Genomic DNA, 21,877 nt, shown 5'->3' with positions numbered 1-21,877 from the left:
TCCCAGGGGCTGAGGGGCCCGAGTTCAGGCACGATACACCAAGGGCCGCCTCTAATTTACTCACCTAGGTCCTCGTGCCCACCCATCTGGAGGATTCCCCTTGTGCCTGAAAGCAGGTACCTAAGATACCTGGATACCTCATGCTCGTGCTGACCACCAGTATAGACGCCCACCGCTCTCTCTGTGCATACATGCCTCATCTCCCTCTATTCATCGACCTTGACAGGAATTGCTCAAGCCTCTCCTTTCTCCAGCCATCAATGTCATAAGAATATGCGTAGTCATCTAAACCCGCAATGAAATCCCAGTACCAATCTGTCGCAAGCCAAGGACCCCTCAGTCTATCTTTGGAATGCGACGAATCCTGTGCTCCATACCGGTGAACCTTGGGTTCCTCTAACAATGATCAAGCTCACAGAGCGGCTGGAGCCCTGGCCGTTGCGTACCATCTTCTCATCTCCACCCTCCACCCTTGCGGCCACGAATACGCCTCCATACAGCCTAGAGGACGCTATGCCTAAGGGAAAGTACAAGTAACTGTCTCTCAATCATCTTCGCAGGTCCGTTGCCCCTCCATCCCAATCCGTCCCATCCCATCCCATTGTCACTTTGCTACATTCTTCGAAGCGCCAGGCCACCACGGCGGCTATCTTCTGTTTGCCCCCTTCTCTTACATACTTCTTACTGTGACTTCAGGCACTTTCGCACCCTTGAGTCTCGCCAGATCTCTCCAGAACATTGTTACTGGCCAGGTCTTACAAAATTGTCAGACCTTACCACTCTTCCGCCCCCACCTTCTGCGTTGCGTCCGCTCGCCGCCGTGTCAGCACAAGTCAACTCTGCTTCAGCCGCACCACAGCCCGATCAATTTCCTCTTTCTGTGCGCCTCGTCATATTACATCTTCGCTGCTTGGCCTTCTCCTAGTCCTCTCCAAATTTCATCCCTGGTCTGATTGAATCTTCCTTCTCTATCCTTTCGTCTCTGCGCAACACTTCCTCGACACGAACCCACCATTCCAAAAGCGAGTCTCACCAATTGCTCAACTCTGCCATCATGGGGGACTTGGCCGGTCGCAAGGTCTTTAAGGTCTTCAATCAAGATTTTGTCGTGGATGAAAGATACACAGTCACAAAAGAACTAGGACAGGGTGCTTATGGCATCGTCTGGTCAGTTTCCGCAGGTATAAATGTCTAGCGACATATGCTGACGACCTCAACAGCGCAGCAACCAACTCTCAGACTGGTGAAGGCGTGGCCATCAAAAAAGTCACCAATGTCTTCAGCAAAAAGATCCTCGCAAAGAGAGCCCTGCGTGAAATCAAGCTCCTACAACATTTCCGCGGCCACAGAAATGTGAGTTGTCATTCTCGCAGGTGTGGAAACCCAACGGGCTAATCGTTGCAGATCACCTGTCTCTATGATATGGATATTCCCCGCCCTGACAACTTCAATGAAACTTACCTCTATGAGGGTACGTACCCTGATTTGCCTTGGCTTTCGGTCGTCTAAATCCATATTAACATGTCCTCAAGAGTTGATGGAATGCGATCTCGCCGCTATCATCCGCTCCGGCCAACCTTTGACCGATGCCCATTTCCAATCCTTCATCTACCAGATCCTGTGCGGTCTGAAGTATATCCATTCCGCAAATGTCCTCCACAGAGATTTGAAGCCAGGTAATCTCCTGGTCAATGCCGATTGCGAGCTCAAAATCTGCGACTTTGGCCTCGCCAGAGGCTTCTCCCAAGACCCAGAAGAAAATGCCGGATACATGACTGAATATGTCGCAACAAGATGGTATCGCGCTCCAGAGATCATGTTGAGCTTCCAGAGCTACACCAAAGCTAGTATGTCAAGCAACGTCTCGGTTTGATGTCTTCATACTAACATTGCATAGTTGATGTATGGTCTGTTGGCTGTATCCTGGCTGAACTTCTAGGTGGTCGACCATTCTTCAAGGGCCGCGACTATGTCGACCAACTCAACCAGATCCTCCATTACCTGGGAACCCCGAATGAGGAAACATTGTCCCGCATCGGATCACCCCGTGCCCAAGAATATGTTCGCAACCTTCCGTTCATGCCCAAAATTCCATTCCAGAGACTCTTCCCTCAGGCAAACCCTGATGCTCTCGACCTCCTCGATCGCATGCTGGCATTCGATCCCTCCTCCCGCATCTCAGTTGAAGAAGCTCTCGAACACCGCTATCTCCACATCTGGCACGATGCCTCTGACGAGCCCGCTTGCCCCAAGTCATTCGACTTTGCCTTTGAAGTTGTCGAGGATGTGCAGGAGATGAGAAAGATGATCTTGGATGAGGTCCAGAGGTTCCGCCACCATGTTCGCCATCAGCCAACACAAGGAACTGCCGCGAACATTGCGGTCCCCATCCCAGACAACCCGAATCAATGGAGACAGGGAGATCCGAGACCTCAAGAGGCCAGCGCCTACGGAGGAAACGATCTCGAGAATGAGCTCCAAGCTGGCTCGGATATGATGAGACGATAGATCATGACTGCGTTGCGTTGAATCACGTTTGGTATACCAATGCTAGTCTGGATCCTGTTCTAACTTTTTGTGTCCTGGGCAACTCATGAGAATGCCAACAAAACATACAAGCCAGTTTAGAAGCGTTTCATCGTCAATTATCAATTCATTCGTACCCCAAATTTCTTGGCCCTCAAGAGCCTTTTGATTGCAGATTAACGTAGTGACCTCGATCGCATGCGACAGCACCTTGATTAGGAGCCCTCTATCTCTTGAAATGTCGATTTCCCCCGGCTCCATGACCATGACCGCCTTGCCTGGGCTGACTTCCATATGGCCTCCGCCCATTCTGCTTTTTGTCTCTCTGCATACTAGCTCCGAGCTGGATATCGACACGTGGTGGCGTAGCAAATCCGAAACTTTTAGCCACTTTGACCAAATCGAGCTTGTTGACATCGAAAACCGACCGTAAACTGTGACTGGCGTATGCCTGCAAATAGGATCGATAACCGTCTTTGGCGGACTAAAGATGTCGAAGAATCCATGGTCAGCATGATGACAAAAAGCTCGAGAAGACTGGAAATGAAGTGAGGAGCGGGGGAACAAAATAAAAAAGTACTGACCTTGTTCAAGTAATAGTTTTGAGAAATCAATTTCTCCAGCTGAGATTGGATATTGACGAGTTTCTTGGCTGGAAAATCGAACTCGACGACAGGAACACGAGCTTCCTTCAATTGGCTCAGAAACCCGACTTCATTGGGCTGCAAGAACATCAAACTCCGACCCTTGCCATTAGATCCTCGAGCCGTACGGCCCACGCGATGGATATAGTCGCGAGGATCATCGGGGGGGTCGAATTGGACGATCCAGTCCACTGAAGGAATATCGAGCCCTCGTGCCGCGACATCGGTGCATACCATCGTGCCTTGTTTGGCATTGCAGAATTCAAAGAACGTGTTGGTGCGTTTTTGTTGTTTGAGGTTTCCGTGCAGTTCGAGCACGGGCAGGTCGATGTAGTTGAGGAGTTCAGAGTGGTATTTGACGCAGTTGCAAGATGACATGAAGACAATGACTTTTTTCTTCAGGTTGCGTTTCAGGAATGAGAAGAGGAGGAGGAATCGTTTGTCGCTTTCGCAGATCACGTAGCCTTGTTCCAGGCCCTCGACTGTGCTGTGCTCTTTCTTGTGATCGACGTTGATGTACAGTGGGCCTGGTCGTAGAGAGATACGTGCGAGATCTTCGACTTTGGTCGTTTGAGTCGCGGAGAATAACATGGTTTGTCGGTTCTCCTTGGGCAGAATCTTGACAATCTTCCGCATTTCGTCTTCGAATCCAACTTCCAGGATCCGATCGGCTTCGTCAATGACCAGCGCCTTGGTGTTCTTAAACACAAACCCGGGAGTGTTCTGCAGGTGATCTAGTAGTCGTCCCGGTGTTGCGATCAGAAGGTTGACACCTTTGCTAAGCTTTTCGGCTTCCGCGCTTCGATTGGCGCCACCGATGGCAATGCCGTACGTCTGACTGTGGAATTGCATCAAGTCACGAGCGACACCGAAGATCTGGAGAGCCAGTTCTCGTGTGGGTGAGACCACGACGACACCGGTCCCGTTGCGTGGCTTGAATCGTAGCGCCGACAACATTTCAACCGCGGGAATGAGAAATGCCATTGTCTTTCCAGACCCGGTTTTGGCAGCTCCAAGAACATCTCGTCCGGCTAGTAAAGGTGGGATACCACGTCTCTGGATTTCGGTCATGGTTTCGAACCCCATCTCTTGGATTGCTTGCATCGTTTTCTCTGACAATTTCAGTTCGCTGAACTTTTGTGGTGTTGCATCTGCGCCCGGTAGGGATGGGACTGAATCTGTCGGAAGATCATTCTCTGTGGCTGCAAGTTCGCTGTTGCCAATTCTTGTGTCGACAATATCTTCTAAATCTGCGCCTTCACCATCGTCGACAGAATCTGCGTCCTGTGCTTCGTCGTCCTCGTGGCCGTTCTGTTCGACAGGTTCACCATTGACTGGAAGATCCTCCGCCGCTGTGTCGAATGAGTCTTCTTGCTCCCCTTCACTAGAATGTGATGTCTTTCTGCGCTTCTTGCTCTTTTCTGACCCGTCTCCGTTCTCCTTGGATGATTTCTTCGAACGTTTAGGATTGGGAAGGGGCGGTAATGAGTTCGATTCGGCTTCTGAAGCAGCAAGGGCTGCTTTCGCTTCCTTTCTCTTCCGCTTCTTTGCACTTTCGATATTTGGATCCATGGCTGTTGCACTCTAGTCTAAGAAGATTGTTGAGTTGACTGACACTGGACGAGACCAATGGTGGTTTGGTTTGCTGTGAATGTTGAGAGTGTGAGTTTGGAGACTTTACTTTTTTTTGCAGGTGAGAAAATGTCGATAACGAGTCACGTGGTGATAAGGCAACCTAAACCACGTTTGCACAACTGAGATTCATTATCATTTCAACTCTTTCACAACAATCGAGGATTCCACTCGTTACACAGACCACTCGTACTGTTGACTTTGATTAAGTTGCGTGAGCAAATTGCCAGATCCATTGCTTGGGCGTCTACAACGCTAAGTGAACATGACATTCATTTGGCGAGGGACGACCCTGCCCCAGATGCAATCTTTTACCGACTTACCAATACAGACTTACGAGCAAATCTCCAGTGTGACATGCTTTGCAAGGTATCATCAGTCAGTAAAAGTGAGCTGACGCAAAAGGAGCTCGATTAGCTGAAGTCGGTCCTCCAAATCTCTGCTCTCTCTTCTCCAGAACCTTAACATTTCGATGACTTTTTCAACAGCCTGACGCCAACGATCTGGCATCATGAGCGTTAGCTTCTGGGTCCTCGCAGCTGCGAGCAGGATGAATGCGCTTCTGCTACATGACCTAAGCATTAACCATGTGCCGTGATGGCGGTAATAGAAACCTTGCTCGTTCTTCTCCACTCGCTCAACGCAGACGACAAGCGCCTTCCGCACCAAACCTTCCATGGTTGATTTCGGCAGTGGATTTGGGCGCTCTGGATTATCGGGGTTGATGGCCGCCACAATAAAGGGCCAGTACATCATTTCATAGCAGTCGAGCAAATGACCCTTGAGGATGAACTTCAGTGAGTGGTGCAGCTCACTCTCCTCGCCAATTGATGGAGCATCGAGGTGTAGTGATTGTGGGAGGGACCTGATCCAATCTGCCGCCTGCTGTTCAAACCCGAGCACAATCTCTGCCATACTCGATAATGAACTCGAAGTTTTGCTATCGTAGTTGTGGTTGAGAATACGATTGCCGAGTCGACGAAGGGCAATTTCCGCCAGGTAAAAGTACCACACGATCTCTCGTTGTGATCGAAGTCCTTCCGGCGGGGAAGGGAAGAAGGCAGGGTAAGTTAAGTCCCACACTGATGTTTCAGACACGTTCAACTCGAGTCGCAGTTCACTGCCATGCGGTCAGGTTAGTGAACAATGGTATAGCCTAGAACACTTACAGTTCGGACTTGAAGCATGTCCAATAGATACTTTCTCGAAGTCGCTGTTCTCCTTCTTGGTCCCCCCTTGGTGAAGACTTGCTGGTGTAAAATGCCTGACAACAGGCAAGGGCTTGTACAAACATCTTCCATGCCTCTAACGGTCTCAGAGTAGCCATCAGGTATACGCCAGCAAGGAAGAAGCATTGTGCCTCCAACACCCCTGTGCGACACAATAGCAGGCCCATTCGTTTCTGGGCAGCGGTGAAGTACGACTGGGCTTGCTTGAACTGGGGCGATGTTCTGAAAGATGTGGCATCTGGTTGGTGGGTGCTGTCGAAAGCTCTCACGACCGAACCATGTGCGTATATCAATAACTACAACATTAGTCGATGCTCTGCTGGCTCATCGTGCATATGATATCACTTACGAGCAGGCAGGACTGCGCATCCCACCCTATTCCATTGAATCGAGCGTCGCGCATATACCGTTGAATTTTAGCTTCTTCCAGTACGGGATTGTAGATGAACACATTGTTCATGAAGCTTTCCACTAGATCCTCCTCGGCAAAATGTTCGTCGAATTCGGTGACCATAGGCACCGTTGGTGGAGCACCGTGGTCGGTAGCATTCAAAAGCCCTTTGAGGTCAAGGTCGGGATGTAGGTCATCGAACACATGCCATGCAAGGACACCTTCGATGTTCATGTGGGATGGCGTTGGATCCTTGGTTCTCTCAAGACTTGGAGAGTTCAGACTTTTGAGCTTTGATAGCGTTCTCGTCTCATCTCCAACGTCACTTAAGGTGGCCGATCGATTTTGTCCATGGCCATTCGGCGTCCGCAAAAGCTCTTCAATCGTGTTTAGCTTGTCCAGGATAGCCAAGCTTGCCGAGTCGAAACTGGTCCCCATGTCAAACGTCTTGCTCGATATCAAGGCCGAAGATGAGCCATTTAGTCTTACCTTGAGTGATCTCCTTCTGTATAGGTACATTCAGCGCCGATGTTGAGACAAGCAGAGCAAGATGGTCGTTCATTGTTGCATTTTGTTCTTCGAACTCTGCATTTCTGACAAGCCTGGATAGCTCTCTTACGCGGGTATGACGATTTGATCCGCGTGGCAGCACGTTTCTTTGACGATGGTGTATCATCTGGGGCCTCAAGTGATGTGCCGTCAACAGCCTGGAGCTCCTCGGCTATTGGTTCGTTAACACGAGATTGGGCCGAAGGATCAAAATCGATCTCACTTGGATGGAGAATGCTGCGAAGCGAGCTTTCCATCACCGTCAGAAGCTTGAGAACCGATCGGGGCTCCACACCACAATCGATATCATGGGAAATGCGATGTGCTGGTTCACTGGGGTAAAGGGCGGACTCCCGGAGTTGATAGATGTTACAAAGAGTTTCACGTTACGCCCTGTCCAGAGCAAAGCTTCCACAGCATACGAGTAGTGCCTAAGTAAGCATAGACAAGGGCCGAGGGGCCTACAGGGATTCTTGTTGCGGGGAAATCGGTTATGGCCCAGCTTCAATCCGCAGAGACTAAAACTGGATAGATCAGGTTTTGAAACCTTGAAAATTTCGACTTTAGGGCAAGGGGGCCTACTGGCTAGACACCTAGACTAGATTCTGATTGAATCGAATTGCCCTCCCACCATCATGCTCGTATATGCATTGCGACGTTAACTTGGTCTCCTCCACAATAGGAGTTTTGGAATATGTATTCACCCATATGGTCTAGAGCTCAAAAGGGTTTCAAATATGACAACTCTCTCCACTCCACAAGAGCCAGAGAATGCTTTGTACAGAAGCACAGTACTGATTACAGATTAGTTTAATGTGAAGGAAGAGATTACTTAGAGTTGAGGTCGTTACGGTTTTGTAGGGCACAGAGGTGCCAGTCAATTAACAGGCTCGGTTGTCTATAGGTATTTCTAGTTAGCTTCCCGACCGACTGCATGGACCCCGGGCTTGTTCGGGGGTTACCCCAGGTCAATGCCTCGCTCCCACTTGCGGAATGCCGGTAGCTAAGGACGCCTCAAGCTTGAAAATTGCCCACCCGAAATCCCCGGCGGAAGTGATGACTGTGACATCTAGGGTATCACAGCCATCAATATGTTTCCTTCTGGAACGTCTCTAGAATGAAACCAACGCTCACTGGATTATAAACGGCTATGCCCTCTATTGTTATGATCGCCGTCCTCATCTCAGAAGGTCTTGATATCCAAACAAAGTCAGATCTGAGGAACAACCTCCTCCGCGATGGAAGTGACTCACGATGACAATTACGACGACAAATTAACTGACACAACCGTCAAGCATGTACCTCCAAAGCTCGAGCAGGCACGGCTTGCCGCCGAAGAAGAGCATAATCTTTCGGTCTGGCGAGCCTTGACTGAGAACAAACGGGTCGTTTTTTGGTGCATCTTCTTTGCTTTCAGTGCGATCGGCTGGTATGCGCTCCCTCTGGATCGAGAGATTCTTCCACGCGCAATGACTAAAAAATATCTGAAATTAGGGGCTTCGATGCGCAGGTCAATGGCGCAATGGTTGGAGTGCCTCAATTTCGTCGCACCTTTGGGTGAGCAATGGTTCATCTGCATCTTGGATGCAAGACCTAAAACATATCAGCTCTGACAGCCCCTAGATACATTTACGAAGGTGAACCTGTCATCCCAGCTAGCTGGCTCTCTGGATTCAACAGCATTTCCAGTGTCGGACAATTCTTTGGCGCTTTTGCATGTTCCTGGTTGTCCGACCGCCTTGGCCGAAAGAACTCCCTCTTCATAGGACTAATTATCGTCTCTGGGGGGATTTTCGGCCAAATCTTCGCAGCGACTCGTCCAGCATTCCTCATTGGGAAGCTGATTCTCGGTCTTGGACTCGGATTCTATCTCACAATCGGTCCCCTTTACTGCTCCGAGGTTGCACCTGTTGTCATCCGTGGAATGGTCACTGGAGGTATCAACTTTGCCATCGTCATTGGTCAGCTCCTGTCCAATGCTGTGATCAAAGGCTTCGGGGAGAGGACTGATAACTGGGCTTTCCGAGGCCCATTCGCTCTCCAGTTCCTATTTGTTTGTGAGAGCCACATACCCCTCGATTCCATGTATGAGCTGTGCTAATTTTCACATGAAGTGATTCTTCTCGTTGGCCTGCCATTTGCACCAGAATCACCTTGGCATTATGTTCGTCATGGCAGGATCGAAGACGCGAAAAAGAGCCTACAACGTCTCCATGGCCCAAGTGTGGACGTCTCCCCTCGACTGGCAATGATCATTCGAACAATCGACGAAGCCTCAGAAGTGTCCCAGGCAGGAAAGTGGGTCCAGTGCTTCACTGGGACAAACTTGATACGGACAGTTATTTCTGTCGGTGTCTTTGCGTGTCAGCATCTCTCTGGCATCGTCTTTGCCCTTGGGTTTTCCACCTACTTCTTTGAACTCGCAGGTATTCCGATCAACCATGCATTCGACCTGGGTGTCGGAGTTACAGCGTGTGGTGTGGTCGGAGTGATCATTTCCTGGTCGTTGATCAATACAGTGGGCCGCAGGAAATTGTTCGTATGGGGCATGATTGGAATGACCATTGTCATGATTCTAATGGGCATCCTTGATGTCGTACATACTTCGGCTGCGCGTTGGGTTCAGGCTTCCTGTACCGTCATCTACGCTCTGATTTATCAGGCCACGATCGGTGTCGTCGCATTTGCTCTACTCGGTGAAGTCTCAACTCCTTCCTTGCGGGCAAAGACAATTGGTCTTGCGACCGCATGTCAAGCCGTCTTTGGCACATTGACGAACATCGTGGTACCCTACATGGTATGCTAATTGCTTCTCGGTAACGAGCAAAGACTAACACTAGTAACTCCACAGGTCAACCCCGACAAAGCAAACCTTAAGGGTAAAGTCGGCTTCGTCTTCGGAGGCGCCAGCTTTCTAGGGACAATTTGGGCATACTTTTACGTCCCAGAATTGAAAGGTCGAACGTTTCAAGAAATCGATTGGCTGTTCCACCATAGCGTTCCTGCAAGGAAAATGGGTACTTACAGAATTGATGACGTGAATGAATTAGCGTGACGCATTGCCGCACGAGAATCAGTATACGAGATAGCTTGGCCAGACAGCACGGACAGACGGAGAATCGCCCAAAGCAGGTCTAGGATGATCACGAATTGAGGGCGGGGTCTACAACGGTTATGGATATCTGTCTGCTTGGGTCTATACGGGAATGGGAATCCGTTTATCTGGGTGTTGGAAAGTGTATACAAGAGTACAAGAACACTAGCGCATAAAATGTGGAACTCGGGTAAAGATTTGCTAGGATAAAGGGGTATTATATCTTCCCCTGCTTCAACGACATGTTCCCGACTATCGTCGGGAAGTTCCCTATGGAAATCGATCTCACATGAATTACTCGAAACCAGCCTTAGCCCGGTCGCTGTGCACAATCTTCCAGTATTTGGCAGCACTTGAAACGCGGAACTTCTTCCCGTAGTAAATCATGAAGAGAAAGACGGACGAGGCAGCCAGGCCAACAAATGCCGCAGAAATGAAGCAGTTCTGGTATTCGAGATTGGTCAACCAGGGGGTGATACTATCAGGTCGTTAGTGATGTGATGAACGCCGATGTCAAGGAAATACTTACCCATAGCTGATGGCAAACGACATGGTGTTGCGCACGAGGATAACGGTGACAATGGCGTCCCCACTGATATCATGGTAGCTGTCGATCAGGTAGTTGATGCTGAGGGTGACACCAAGGGTTGTGGCAAAGGCCAGTGCTCCCATGGCAAAGATAAGCCCAAACCAATGAACTCCCTGGGCGGCACCAACACCCCATAGGATCAAAAAGGCTGGCACGACGACGAGACAGATAACAAACGGCCATAGTCTTTGCTCGGCCTCCATGATTCCTTTGTTGCGACGCGCCAGCTTGATGGTCAGCCAGTCGCTTAGACGACCGGAGATCAGGCAACCGAGTATGACTCCAATACAGCAAGCGAGGTAGCTGAGACCGACCATGGACGGGGCAAAGTTGTAAGGCTCGCCACTGAGAATGATGGACGCCGTAGCATTAAGGACGTTGAACCAGATGAGGTACGAGCCATAAGAGAAACCGGCATAGAAGATGACGGGCCAGGTGAGGTATTTCAGACTTCGCCACGCACGCTCAAACATATTTGCACCTGGATTAGGATACCATAGCTTCAGCTTCTGCGTGTAGGTCTTTGGAACTGTTGTGATAACGCCGTTTTGGCTGGATGGGGTCTCCTGTAATTTGGGGTTCTTCTCTTGATCTTCTGAGGTTGCCGCAGACTCCGGTGGAGGTGAATCGAGTTCAGTCACAATTCCAGTGGTTTGGCGGGTGTAGTTTGTCTCCTCAAGGAAGAGATACAAAACCACAAATAGGACGCCACAGAAGATGGCAGGCCAATAGAACACCCACCGCCAGCCCTGGTATTCTGCGATGAAACCACAGACAACTGGTGCAAAATAATTGCTACCAGCAAGAGTGAAGGCGTAGATTCCCATCTATTAGTTTCCTCATGTTAGTTTCGAGATTACCAAATACCGAAGTCGTTCCAAAAACTTACATATGTGCCACGTTGATGAGTGAAGTACACGTCAGTAACCGAGATCTCGGGGAGAGCCTCAATCGGGGCCACGAAAAAGCCTTGCAGAATGCATTTGGCAATCCACTCGCCATTGCTGCCGATGTAGGCACTCCAGATACTAGTTCCGATGCATCCAAGGACTGAAAGGAGATATGCTTGACGTTTGCCGTACTTCAAGGCATAAGGCTGCCAGAACAGCAGTCCCCAACCCAAAAATAGAAACATGTAACCAGAACCTTGGTTCAGAGTCGCAATAGACACTCCTGAGGAAGCGGACAAGGGAACCAGGACAGAGTATACGGTGGACAGAGCGAAGCCCGTGAACCATGTGTAGCTGGTGACAGTGTGAGCAGGCGTCTTCCGCTGTGGTGATAGGTGCTTCACTTACAGATTGGTGCAGATTGTGCAGATGATCTTCCTGCCGGGTGACCAATTGAGGGGGTCGTTGGCATCGTTGGAAGGTGTAGGCACTAGAACGATCTCGCCATCACCAGCGTGACGAGTGTGCATCGTGTGTTCAATATCCACAAGGTGGACGGTACCAGGGATATCACCCTCCTGGTGACCTGTCGCGGCACCCATATTTGCGCGATGTGACACGATATTGATAGATTGGGATCAAGTATAGGAGTGAACCAAATGTGATGCCTCTGTAGCAGGGAGGGGGTTGACGAGGATACTTATACTTCCATTGATCGTCAAGAATCTTAGCCCCCTTGTGCCTTGGTCCTGTGTGCCTCGTGGAATTAAAGGATAACGCGATATGGAGTTCCTGTCACTAGCTCGACGTGATGCTTTGCCTGCCACATATACAGCGATGCCGAGGAATAGTACCGCAGGTGGAGATGTCCACGCCTATTGCAATTGATAAGGGTTCTCGGGTTAGGCTTCTTCCTGACGTCTTACTACGCGTTTCCATTGGTAGCGCAGGAGTCAAAAAGCTTGATCATCGTGCTACTGGACATGCACCCGCGGCCGGCGAAACCAGAAGATGGGTGGCGGGACTGCGTAAACAGCTCTGATTGGCCAGTGATTGATATCCGTCTTGTCCGTTGCGCGGCACTGTCCAAAGACCTATCCTAACGTTTCTCGCACGTTGGTCAAGGGACTTGTCCATAGGCTAGCTGCCCGGGCATGGCTGATAACACGTCCGCCACCCAAGCTCCCTGCTATCAAGTGTTTTCTCGATTGGTCGATCGTATCTCCCATAAATGTCATCTCTGTCCTTTTATGGGGCCACTCAGTGCGCGAATGATTCTCATTGGTCATGCAGATCAGAATCTGGGGTACTTCTATCATTCTTTGTTTCCCAACGTGGGCCAGACCATGCTTAGTATCAACGTCTGAGCACTGAAGATAGACAGCTACCAATGAGAATCGTTCGCGCACCCAGAACTTAATCTACCTAAGGAGTAGACACTTCCCTGGGACCGAGTCAACGGAGATATTCCGAGGCTGAGGGTCGGCCTACCATGCCACGATGCACAATAGAATATACTGTGTCTTAAAGGAGCCAGTTTCTCAGGTTTGGTGAGCGTAAACAAGATTTGCTGTACATTCTTGTGTTACTCTCCTATTCCTCCACAGATAAGATGGTTGCCAGACTCTATCCACTTGTTCAACCCAAGCCCGTGCCTCAGGGTACACCAGAATTTGAGGCGAAGCGAAGTGCTTTGCTCAAGACTTTCTACGAAAAGATTCCTCAGGAGTATTACCTTCCTCAGGAGCTTCTCAGCAACCCTCCCCTGGATGTCTCTGAGATCCCACGTACTTGTGGAATCTTGACTCCTGAGGAGATTGAAATTACGGAAAACTACGATGCAGTGAGCCTGGCCGAGGCCATTGCCTCCAAGAAGTATTCAGCAGTGACTGTGGCCACAGCGTTTTCAAAGCGCGCCATCATTTCGCATCAACTCACATGTTGCCTGACTCAATGGTTTATGGACGATGCTGTCAAACAGGCAAAACAGCTTGACGAGTATCTTGAGAAAAATGGCAAGACCATTGGCCCTCTCCATGGTGTTCCCATCAGCATTAAAGATCATATGCCCATTGCGGGGACATATTCATCAATGGGATTCTTCGCCAGTATTGTCAAAAATGACAGCGACAGTCAGATGATTAAAATTCTTCGCAACCTTGGAGCTGTCTTCTACTGCAAGACAAACCAGCCACAAACACTGATGCACTTAGAGAGCGACTCGCATTGGGGCCGTGTTCTCAACCCTTTCAATATTCATCTCTCTGCCGGAGGCTCTACAGGCGGCGAAGCCGCATTGGTCGCAATGAAAGGCTCTGTTCTGGGTGTCGGCACTGACATCGGTGGCAGCATCCGTGGACCATCTGCGTTCTGTGGTATATATGGATTTAAGCCCACTTCATATACGCTGCCCATGAAAGGCTTCCTCGCAGGGACATTTCCTGCAGAACTCAATATTTTGTGCTCATCAGGCCCGATGTGTCGCTCACTGAGAGATGTGGAATTCTTCACCAAGAACGTCATTGCCGCAAAACCCCATCTTGAAGACCCCAGAATCGTCCCAATCCCGTGGACGGGAATGGAAACTCCAATGCCCAAACGGCTCAAGGTGGGAATCGTCAATAACGACGGTTTCATCGAGCCTCAACCTCCAGTCAAGAGAGCAATCAAATGGGCTCGAGATCTCCTCTCCGACCCAAAATACGCCGATATCATTGAAGTCAAGGACTTCACTCCCTATGGTGCTGCTGGAGCCTGGTCCCAAATTCGTAAAACTTACTGGCCAGACGGCGGTCAGTTTGAGCGTGACATGATTAGCTCAACAGGCGAGCCTATTCATCCCCTGAGCCACTGGATCTGGAAAGATGCCGAACCTCTAGGCATGCGAGACGCCGTGACTGTCAGTGCACAACGTGGTGAACGCGATGACTTCCGCATTGCGTTCGCTGCCAGCTGGGAAGCCCAAGATGTTGACGTGATCATTGGCCCTGCCTTCGTGGGCCCAGCATCAGCCCATGATACAGCCTTTTACTGGACATATACTTCGCTCTATAACTACGTCGACTACCCTGGAGTGGTTATCCCCACCCCGATTAAGGCAGAAGCCGAAGAGTCATACGCTTCCGACTATGTTCCCCTAAGCGAGGCTTGTTCGCATGTCAAGGAGCTCTGGGGAGAGACCAACTTTGTTGGAGCGCCAGTGGACCTCCAAGTCAATGCGAGGAAGTATCACGATAACCAGTTGTTGGGCGCTCTAGCAGTCTTGAAGGATGTCCTCCAGCTGCCATAAATGAGGAGACGAGGCTGAATAAGGGCGCTTTTTTCTTGCCTAATCCCTGGGGACTCATCTTATGATCACGAAATTCCTTATATAGCTTCTTGTGATATCGAGTGACTTTTTCCATGTCTACCGTAGGAAGAAAGGATCGCGGACAGATTGTAAAGACACTCCAGGCCGATCTTCCGACTTTCAAGACATAAACGCTGTGTCTATTTCAGGTTCATATCTGCTCTATTAGCGTCATTTACTCCTTTACAACCAGTGTAGCGAGAAGGCTTTCCAAATACGTCTCGATTTCCTATACCACGACCGGACCTATTAATTTCTTGTGGATCTTCGGGCCGGCACAGATGCACAGGCAACGCGCTAGATGCTTGTGCATGAACATCCCCGACTTATTGTTCTGTATTAGATCTAACTTAGATCAGCCCGCTGGGAGTCCATGAAGAAAGTCAAGACTCCAAAGCGTCCGAATCATGCCCTAGGACGAATGGAACTGGGCGTGAGTCGTGATTACGGATTGCCTGAGGGGCCCAGTGCCACGAGTGCCCAAGACGGACGCCGAGACCCAGAATCATGGGGAACCTAGAAGCTCGGCTCGGCCGAATCCACTCAGACTCGGGTACTTATCTACCGCTTCTAATCTCCTCTTGATTGCCTAGCCATATTGCTAATCTCTCCTCCCGTGGACGACGTCCCCAAAGCGAGAAATGACCTGAACTTCCAACATGGAATAAAAAACAATCAGGCGCATGACTATGGGCAATGCAAGCAAACGCCCCAAGTTGCGTACCAAGACAGGTTGTCTTACGTGTAAGTCGTCTCCCATCTGGCACTAAGGATTCATTTCAAGAGCTGTTGATAACAGATTGTCTCAGGTCGGTTACGGCACAAAAAATGCACCGAAGACTATCCTGTGTGTCAGAGATGTGCTATCTCAGGGCGTCAGTGCCAATGGCCAACAGTAGAAGACTTGACTGATCGTCGCTACAATTCGCATCCAACCCGACGCTCAGCATCGCCTATGTTGCCCAAGGCCGACGTTGTGACTAGTCATACCAGTTTGGTTACCACTTCTGTCGCCAATTCTATCGCCAGTTGTCAAAATCAGATTCAAGTTCGAAAGGTCAATCAAGATGTTGGTTTGCTTGTCGACGCAGGGCCTTGCTTCCTCGCCGAGTCTGTCTCGCATCAGATCCTGTCGCGTGACCTCGAGATGGCCATTGCACGACACTTTAGCGACAAGTATTACAGGCTGATCCTGTTACCCAACTGCAATGCAGAGTTCTACATTGGGTGGATCACGCAAATCGAATTGTTGATGGCTCATTACAAGAGTCTCCAATACTCGGTGCTTGCATGTGCGGCATCTCACCTGCATTTCATCGATGCATCAGACCAGATGCAAGAACTTTCTCTCACTTACTACTCTCAGTCGATCAGAGGGTTGTCGGAAATTCTGGCGGCAAAGGCTCACCTGGAGAACGACAATGGATTCCTCACATCGGTCATATTGCTTTATCTTCATGGGGTAAGCCTACATCCAGCGTCCCGGTCCAGACATCTAGACAAATAGACACATCTAGACGAATAGACGGATGCTAACGTTTTGACTGATCACAGTGTATGGGCAAAGGAACGTACACCGATATACCGCGCCATGTGAATGCGGCTATCCGTGTTATACGAATGCGACTGATGAGCAACGGCTTAAGCATTACTCGGCCCTTCGACCGACTAGCGGTGGAGAGTGTACTTTATCAGATATTTATTGTCACAACAGGCACTTGGGCCGACTTGATCCCGCTCGATGATTACGAATTCGATGCCGAGTTTTGGTTGGAGGCTGAAGGTCTTTTGGCTCAATCAACATTGTATCCAGGAAGATCCATCAGTTACAATAGCCCGGTACTTGGGATTCCTCCAGCAATATTCAAACTCGTCTTGTCCGTCAAGAAGGCACATCAAAGCCCCTTTGAGCAGGACGCTGCCACCATCGAACAGCTGAAGAATGAAGTGGAAGAATGGGAAGGCCCGATCTTGTGCGACATGGACCTCGACGTTCTTTCGCCCTATGAGGAAGCCAATCACTATACGTCATTCTACAGAGACACGGCGTATTTATACATTCTGATATCATCTTTGCTCGTTGAGCAGCTCGTGTCAGGTCAAGCGCACCCTGGACCGCCGGAAGTTGCGCCGAAAGATAGCTGGCAGCTCCGAAAGATGATGCAAATCTTGGAATCACATGCGGACGATCTAACATGGGCGACCTGCTACATTGCGAATTGGACCGTCTACACGCTTGGAATCTTTGTGAGTGAACCGAAAGATGTTGAACTTGTTCACAATGATCTGAAGAGGAGGTGGCACGTTACCAAATTTGCACAGCTGTCTCGATTCTTGACAGACATCGAGTCGATTTGGAGGCAAAGAGGATTGATTAATTAGTTTGACGTGGTCACGATATATGAGTTGAGGCAGGGTGTCTCCTCAAAGCAATGTTATGAAATTGGGATTGATGCACGCAGCATGTTAAAATTATGATATTATCGATATGACAGAGCTCCTAAGCCACCAATGTTTGTCCAATCACAAAATCAAATCACAAAACAAGCACGTTAAATAGAACGAAGCTCAGGTTGACGGCGATGATGTTTCGAAGCCCCGTCATGTGACTTGTCTACGCAACCCCGCGCCTTCTTCAGCATCTGAACATCTCCAATTGCAACTGCGTCGCGACTGCCATTTCCTCCGTTTCCTCCATTTCATTCTGTTTCAATCGTCAGCCTTGACTGCGATCATATGACAAACATGAGGTGAAGGCTGGACTTCTGAGGACATCCGTCCTCTCTGAGACGCCAACAAAATCATGATTGAGAGTCTGCGCCCGTAGTGAGGCATATGCAGGAAGAAAACAGTACCCCCAGACAATGTCTATCAAGGCCATCTTCTACAGCAAATTTGACCCTCATGAAGGCATGTAGAGCCCAACCATGCCATCGCATCCACAACTGACTCTTGAATAGGTCCGAAGATAGTCCACCAGGTACCTGAAGGGTCCATCGTGACGAGTTCAGAACTGTCAGCATCAAATGCATCCACCATTCCTTCGCCAGCAACTGCCTTGTTGTCCTTTTCCACCATCTCTCGATTCCTGATTCCACGTCAGTCGCTCTGCGGGAATCTACTTTCACTGAGTCCTCCTACGTTGAACCCAAATACTCCTCAGACATTGGTCTTGTCATATCCGATATGCCTGACTTCCTCCCACTATCCCCGAAATGAGTTCATCTTCAACTTTGCCCTGGTCTTGGGCGATCCTGCCACAATCGATGTGCCCTCGTATAAATCAGTGGTCAAGAAGCTCGCTCATCTGATGCGAAGCCTGGAAGAACAGTCTCATTTCCTATCCGACGACACGTCACTTCCGAACACGGGCAGAATCTATAGCCTATGTGAGATGCTGATGGAAGACCTTAACAACTATTGCGAGTGCATGATTCCCATCGATGAACTCAACACGCTCAACATCAAGCTGTTTCCTACGCTTCCCAATCCAGCCAGTGTCAAACCCTGGCACGTTCCGTTATTTACTGTCGTCATTGAGTCCATGGTCGATGAGAACTGGGACTTGACTATGCTTCGCATTATCCCTTTTATCAATGGGGTTAATTGCGTCAAACGAATCGCAGTGTTGGCCGATGCAGATCTGAAGTTGACCAAGAAGTGTATCAAGCACTTGGTCTACTACGGCTGTGTGATTCTGTTGGACATCTTCACTTTCAACAATATTTACGCGGCAACGGCCGAGTTCTCTCAAATGATTGCCAAAGACTTAGACATGCAGAAGGAATGTGCACGCTATGTCAATACGGCATTAGCACCCGGTTTACAAGAAGAAGCCATTGAGGACGGAGCGACGAACGACCGACGGTCAAGTGGCATGACAACAACGACGGCACATCATAACCTGCAGGACGATGAGATTTGGCCGTTGACTGGAAAGGGTGATCTAATCGATGGAGTCGGCATTGTTCAGCTGTTTGCCTGTTTGAGACAAGGCTTGACCGTGCGTGAATGGTACGCTCAGAATGCCAATATGCTCGCCAACATTGACATGCGACGGTTCATTACCTTTGGTGTGATCAAGGGATTCCTCTATCGTATTCATCGATATGCCATTCGAACATCAAAGGGGCCTATAGTGGATTTTGACAGGAAATTAGGCGACGAGACAAACCAAGGTAGAAGACTCGTCCCACGAAGCATGTCGAGCGAACGACATTTCTCTGAAGCGACCCGACTACAGCGTCACCATCACCATCACCATCACCACAGTAATCACCCGACAAAAAATGAACAGACCAACGGACAAGCAAGAAGTGATCAATTCTTGAACACTCGATTGGTAGAGTTCCTTGATGGCACACACTGTTTTGATGAAATTTGCACGGACCTGGAAATCAATGAGAAAGAATTGACTGAGAGGCTCAAAAGTCGAGAGTTTGGGGAAGTGGTAGTGATTTGCCGATGATTAAGGACACGCCCTGTGATAGCTCTCCAAATTGAACGAGAGGAAATGAAAAGACCATTGCACTATCATCTTGGTTGCAACAAACACTAGATGTGTATGTAGCCACACTCCTTTCAAGTCCAGAACAATAACCATAGAGCAACCGTGTGGACCCTAAGAAGATGATTTTAGTCGGAATGATAGCCTATCATATCTGCCTAAACCCACCACGATCCCCACAGTTTTATTCAAGATCATATAATTGAACTTCAAAAATAGCCTAAAATTCTCTTCGGGAGGATGGCCGAGGTAAACTTCATTCCTCGCTGACTCTTTGTTCACCTCACTTACAACATACGTAGTGGTTTAAGGCGGCAGATTTAAGTCCTGTTATTTAGAAGATTCATCTTCTTAGTACTCTGATTTAAAACCTCTGCTTTCCGAAAGGAAGCGTGGGTTCGAACCCCACTTCTCCCAATTGTTTTTTTCTTTTTGATGGTTGAGGAGCATCGGCGAGATGGCTGTTTTTGATGGTATGAGGTCAGAACTGGAGGGGTTAGGCTGGGGAGACCTGGGAGACCAGGGATTGATATTCTACTAGGTCATTGAGCACGTCTACCAAGTGCCGTAGATGTACTAGGTAGTACGTATGTATATCTACAACTCGTCTGTGGACCAGACTGATCCAATCCAATCCAGGTAAATCTCCTCTACTCTTGTACCGATCCAACACTGCTTCATGCCTTCACTCACCCAGCAATATTCTCCACCTTCTTCGACCCATCCGACCCAACCGTGCCCTGAGCCCTCTCATCCTTATCAGATATCTTCTCATCATCCTTGAACAACGCACTCAACGCCTTAACCGTGGTATTCCCACCCGTGAAAATAACACCCATATGCCAAACCCTCTCCTTCTTCTCCTTCTTCCCCTTCCCCTTCTCCCGTTGCCTCTGCCTCTCAACCACCATATCCCTAAACTCCCGATTAAACAAAACCACGGCCAACCCCACCACCGCACTCGGTTCAACCACCACTTTAACCCTCTCCAGAACCAGGCGCAACGCCATTTTAATCTCCTCTTCCGTAACAGCATACACGGCATGGACCTTTGATTTATCGCTGAGAATCGTCCAATTAACCACTCCGACAGGCGTGCGTAGTCCATCGGCGATAGTTAGCGTCTTGACTGATTCGATACGTTTCCCTTGCTCGAGACCCCTTCGCCCATCATCACCGCCTTGGAATGACGGTTCGGCGCCAAAGACTAACGTTTCAGCCGTTTCGCTGAACCACGTCGCTGTTCCGCCGAGCATGCCTCCTCCGCCTAACGGGGTGATGACGGCGTCTAATACCGGTCGCAATCCCTCGGTCCTACTACCTGTCGGTTTGTCCTCCTCCTCCGTGGCTCTGATCTCACGAACTTGCCCCTCTAATTCCAAAGCTGAAGTTCCCTGCCCGAGAATGATATCTGGATGATCGTATGGAGGGACGAGAATGGCGCCGTGCTCCGCAATGACTTGATCCACGACGGCTTCGCGTTCTTGCGAGGTTGAGCCGCTGAAAATGACGTTTTTGGTATAGATCCGCACACCGGCGATTTTGGACGGTGTGCTGATTTTCGGCATCACGATGTATGATGGGATGGAGAATGTCCATGCTGCGAGGGCGAGGGCTTGCGCGTGGTTTCCTAAGGAAGGGGGCTTGAGTTAGAATGGTGATGGTGATGGTGGTAAGTAGTATGAGATTGGATAGGATGGGATAGGATGGATTAGTATAGGCTTAGCATGCTGGGACAGCACATGGATAAAGTCGCAGAGCTCATAATTACCACTAGAATGAGTAACCACGCCTCTCTTCCTGACTTCATCAGCACCAACCTCATCCATCAATCTCAAAACAGCATGAAAAGCGCCTCTCGCCTTGAACGCGCCGATTTTCTGAAAATTATCCGCTTTGAAATATAGTTGAAACTGAGGAACCCCATCATCCAGATCTGCGTTTGCATCTGGAAATGGGGGTGGGTTTTCTGACAAGTAGACGCTCGGATCTGGGGATGAGGCAATCGCTGAAAGTGATCGTGAGGTCAGGACGGGTGTTTTGTGGATGTATGGTTGAATTTTACTATACGCAGATTTGATTCCTTCGGGGGTTAGAGGGGGTGACGTTTTTGGGTCGGCCATGGTTGTGATTGATTGATTGATACAAGAGATAAGACGCTTAGATGCTTTATGCGTGAGATTATGGTTGTCAATTTATGGCGAGTATGTCCTGGCTCGATCGTTGTAGTCTTGTCGGTTGAGTCTTAGGTACCTAGGTTTCTGTTGTATTCCCTGTGGTGGGGTCGTCTCGATGAACTGGTGGGATGTTGTTGTTTCTAGCTGTGTGTGGTTTCTCAAGTGCTGCTTTTCACTGTAGCATATGATAACACTTGTAATTAATGACCGCGATCCAGAAGAATCTTTACGAGTCGAGAGAATTGTCGAAAACTATTAAGAGTTGTCGATCAGTTGGCAATTCCTCGACTCGAGGTAGAT

The 21,877-nt window shown here is 49.3% G+C and overlaps 8 protein-coding genes across 8 annotated transcripts; 5 read left to right on the top strand and 3 right to left on the bottom strand.

Annotated features, from left to right (window-relative positions):
- Positions 1 to 577: 577 nt before the first annotated feature.
- PV10_00535 (mitogen-activated protein kinase spm1) lies at positions 578 to 2,669 on the top strand. Its single transcript, XM_016364631.1, has 5 exons — positions 578 to 1,167; positions 1,221 to 1,353; positions 1,405 to 1,471; positions 1,533 to 1,847; positions 1,898 to 2,669. The coding sequence occupies exons 1-5, from the start codon at positions 1,055 to 1,057 to the stop codon at positions 2,506 to 2,508; spliced, it is 1,239 nt and encodes a 412-aa protein (XP_016228280.1). The 5' UTR covers positions 578 to 1,054; the 3' UTR covers positions 2,509 to 2,669.
- On the bottom strand, positions 2,619 to 4,818 carry PV10_00534 (ATP-dependent RNA helicase has1). The gene is made up of 2 exons (XM_016364630.1): positions 3,111 to 4,818; positions 2,619 to 3,010 (listed from the first exon to the last, which is right to left on the bottom strand). Exons 1-2 carry the CDS (start codon positions 4,740 to 4,742, stop codon positions 2,753 to 2,755), a joined length of 1,890 nt encoding a protein of 629 aa, XP_016228279.1. The 5' UTR covers positions 4,743 to 4,818; the 3' UTR covers positions 2,619 to 2,752.
- Positions 4,819 to 5,086: 268 nt separating this feature from the next.
- Positions 5,087 to 7,228, bottom strand: PV10_00533 (uncharacterized protein; the record flags this gene model as incomplete). Its single annotated transcript, XM_016364629.1, has 4 exons — positions 5,087 to 5,922; positions 5,972 to 6,327; positions 6,381 to 6,849; positions 6,912 to 7,228. The coding sequence occupies 4 exons, from the start codon at positions 7,226 to 7,228 to the stop codon at positions 5,178 to 5,180; spliced, it is 1,887 nt and encodes a 628-aa protein (XP_016228278.1). The 3' UTR covers positions 5,087 to 5,177.
- Positions 7,229 to 8,043: 815 nt separating this feature from the next.
- Positions 8,044 to 10,305, top strand: PV10_00532 (uncharacterized protein). The gene is made up of 5 exons (XM_016364628.1): positions 8,044 to 8,400; positions 8,466 to 8,528; positions 8,595 to 9,028; positions 9,086 to 9,768; positions 9,823 to 10,305. Exons 1-5 carry the CDS (start codon positions 8,210 to 8,212, stop codon positions 10,024 to 10,026), a joined length of 1,575 nt encoding a protein of 524 aa, XP_016228277.1. The 5' UTR covers positions 8,044 to 8,209; the 3' UTR covers positions 10,027 to 10,305.
- Positions 10,306 to 13,156: 2,851 nt separating this feature from the next.
- Positions 13,157 to 14,833, top strand: PV10_00531 (uncharacterized protein; the record flags this gene model as incomplete). Its single annotated transcript, XM_016364627.1, has 1 exon — positions 13,157 to 14,833. The coding sequence occupies one exon, from the start codon at positions 13,157 to 13,159 to the stop codon at positions 14,831 to 14,833; it is 1,677 nt and encodes a 558-aa protein (XP_016228276.1).
- Positions 14,834 to 15,707: 874 nt separating this feature from the next.
- On the top strand, positions 15,708 to 17,388 carry PV10_00530 (uncharacterized protein). The gene is made up of 2 exons (XM_016364626.1): positions 15,708 to 16,355; positions 16,448 to 17,388. Exons 1-2 carry the CDS (start codon positions 15,849 to 15,851, stop codon positions 17,273 to 17,275), a joined length of 1,335 nt encoding a protein of 444 aa, XP_016228275.1. The 5' UTR covers positions 15,708 to 15,848; the 3' UTR covers positions 17,276 to 17,388.
- Positions 17,389 to 17,577: 189 nt separating this feature from the next.
- On the top strand, positions 17,578 to 19,424 carry PV10_00529 (uncharacterized protein). The gene is made up of 2 exons (XM_016364625.1): positions 17,578 to 17,803; positions 17,854 to 19,424. The coding sequence occupies exons 1-2, from the start codon at positions 17,758 to 17,760 to the stop codon at positions 19,359 to 19,361; spliced, it is 1,554 nt and encodes a 517-aa protein (XP_016228274.1). The 5' UTR covers positions 17,578 to 17,757; the 3' UTR covers positions 19,362 to 19,424.
- Positions 19,425 to 19,920: 496 nt separating this feature from the next.
- PV10_00528 (uncharacterized protein) lies at positions 19,921 to 21,842 on the bottom strand. The gene is made up of 2 exons (XM_016364624.1): positions 21,172 to 21,842; positions 19,921 to 21,030 (listed from the first exon to the last, which is right to left on the bottom strand). The coding sequence occupies exons 1-2, from the start codon at positions 21,521 to 21,523 to the stop codon at positions 20,090 to 20,092; spliced, it is 1,293 nt and encodes a 430-aa protein (XP_016228273.1). The 5' UTR covers positions 21,524 to 21,842; the 3' UTR covers positions 19,921 to 20,089.
- Between the last annotated feature and the right edge of the window lie 35 nt (positions 21,843 to 21,877).

Source organism: Exophiala mesophila (genome assembly GCF_000836275.1).
Source record: "Exophiala mesophila strain CBS 40295 unplaced genomic scaffold supercont1.1, whole genome shotgun sequence".
Classification (NCBI taxonomy): Eukaryota; Fungi; Ascomycota; class Eurotiomycetes; order Chaetothyriales; family Herpotrichiellaceae; genus Exophiala; species Exophiala mesophila.
This window is presented reverse-complemented; position numbering and strand designations above follow the sequence as displayed.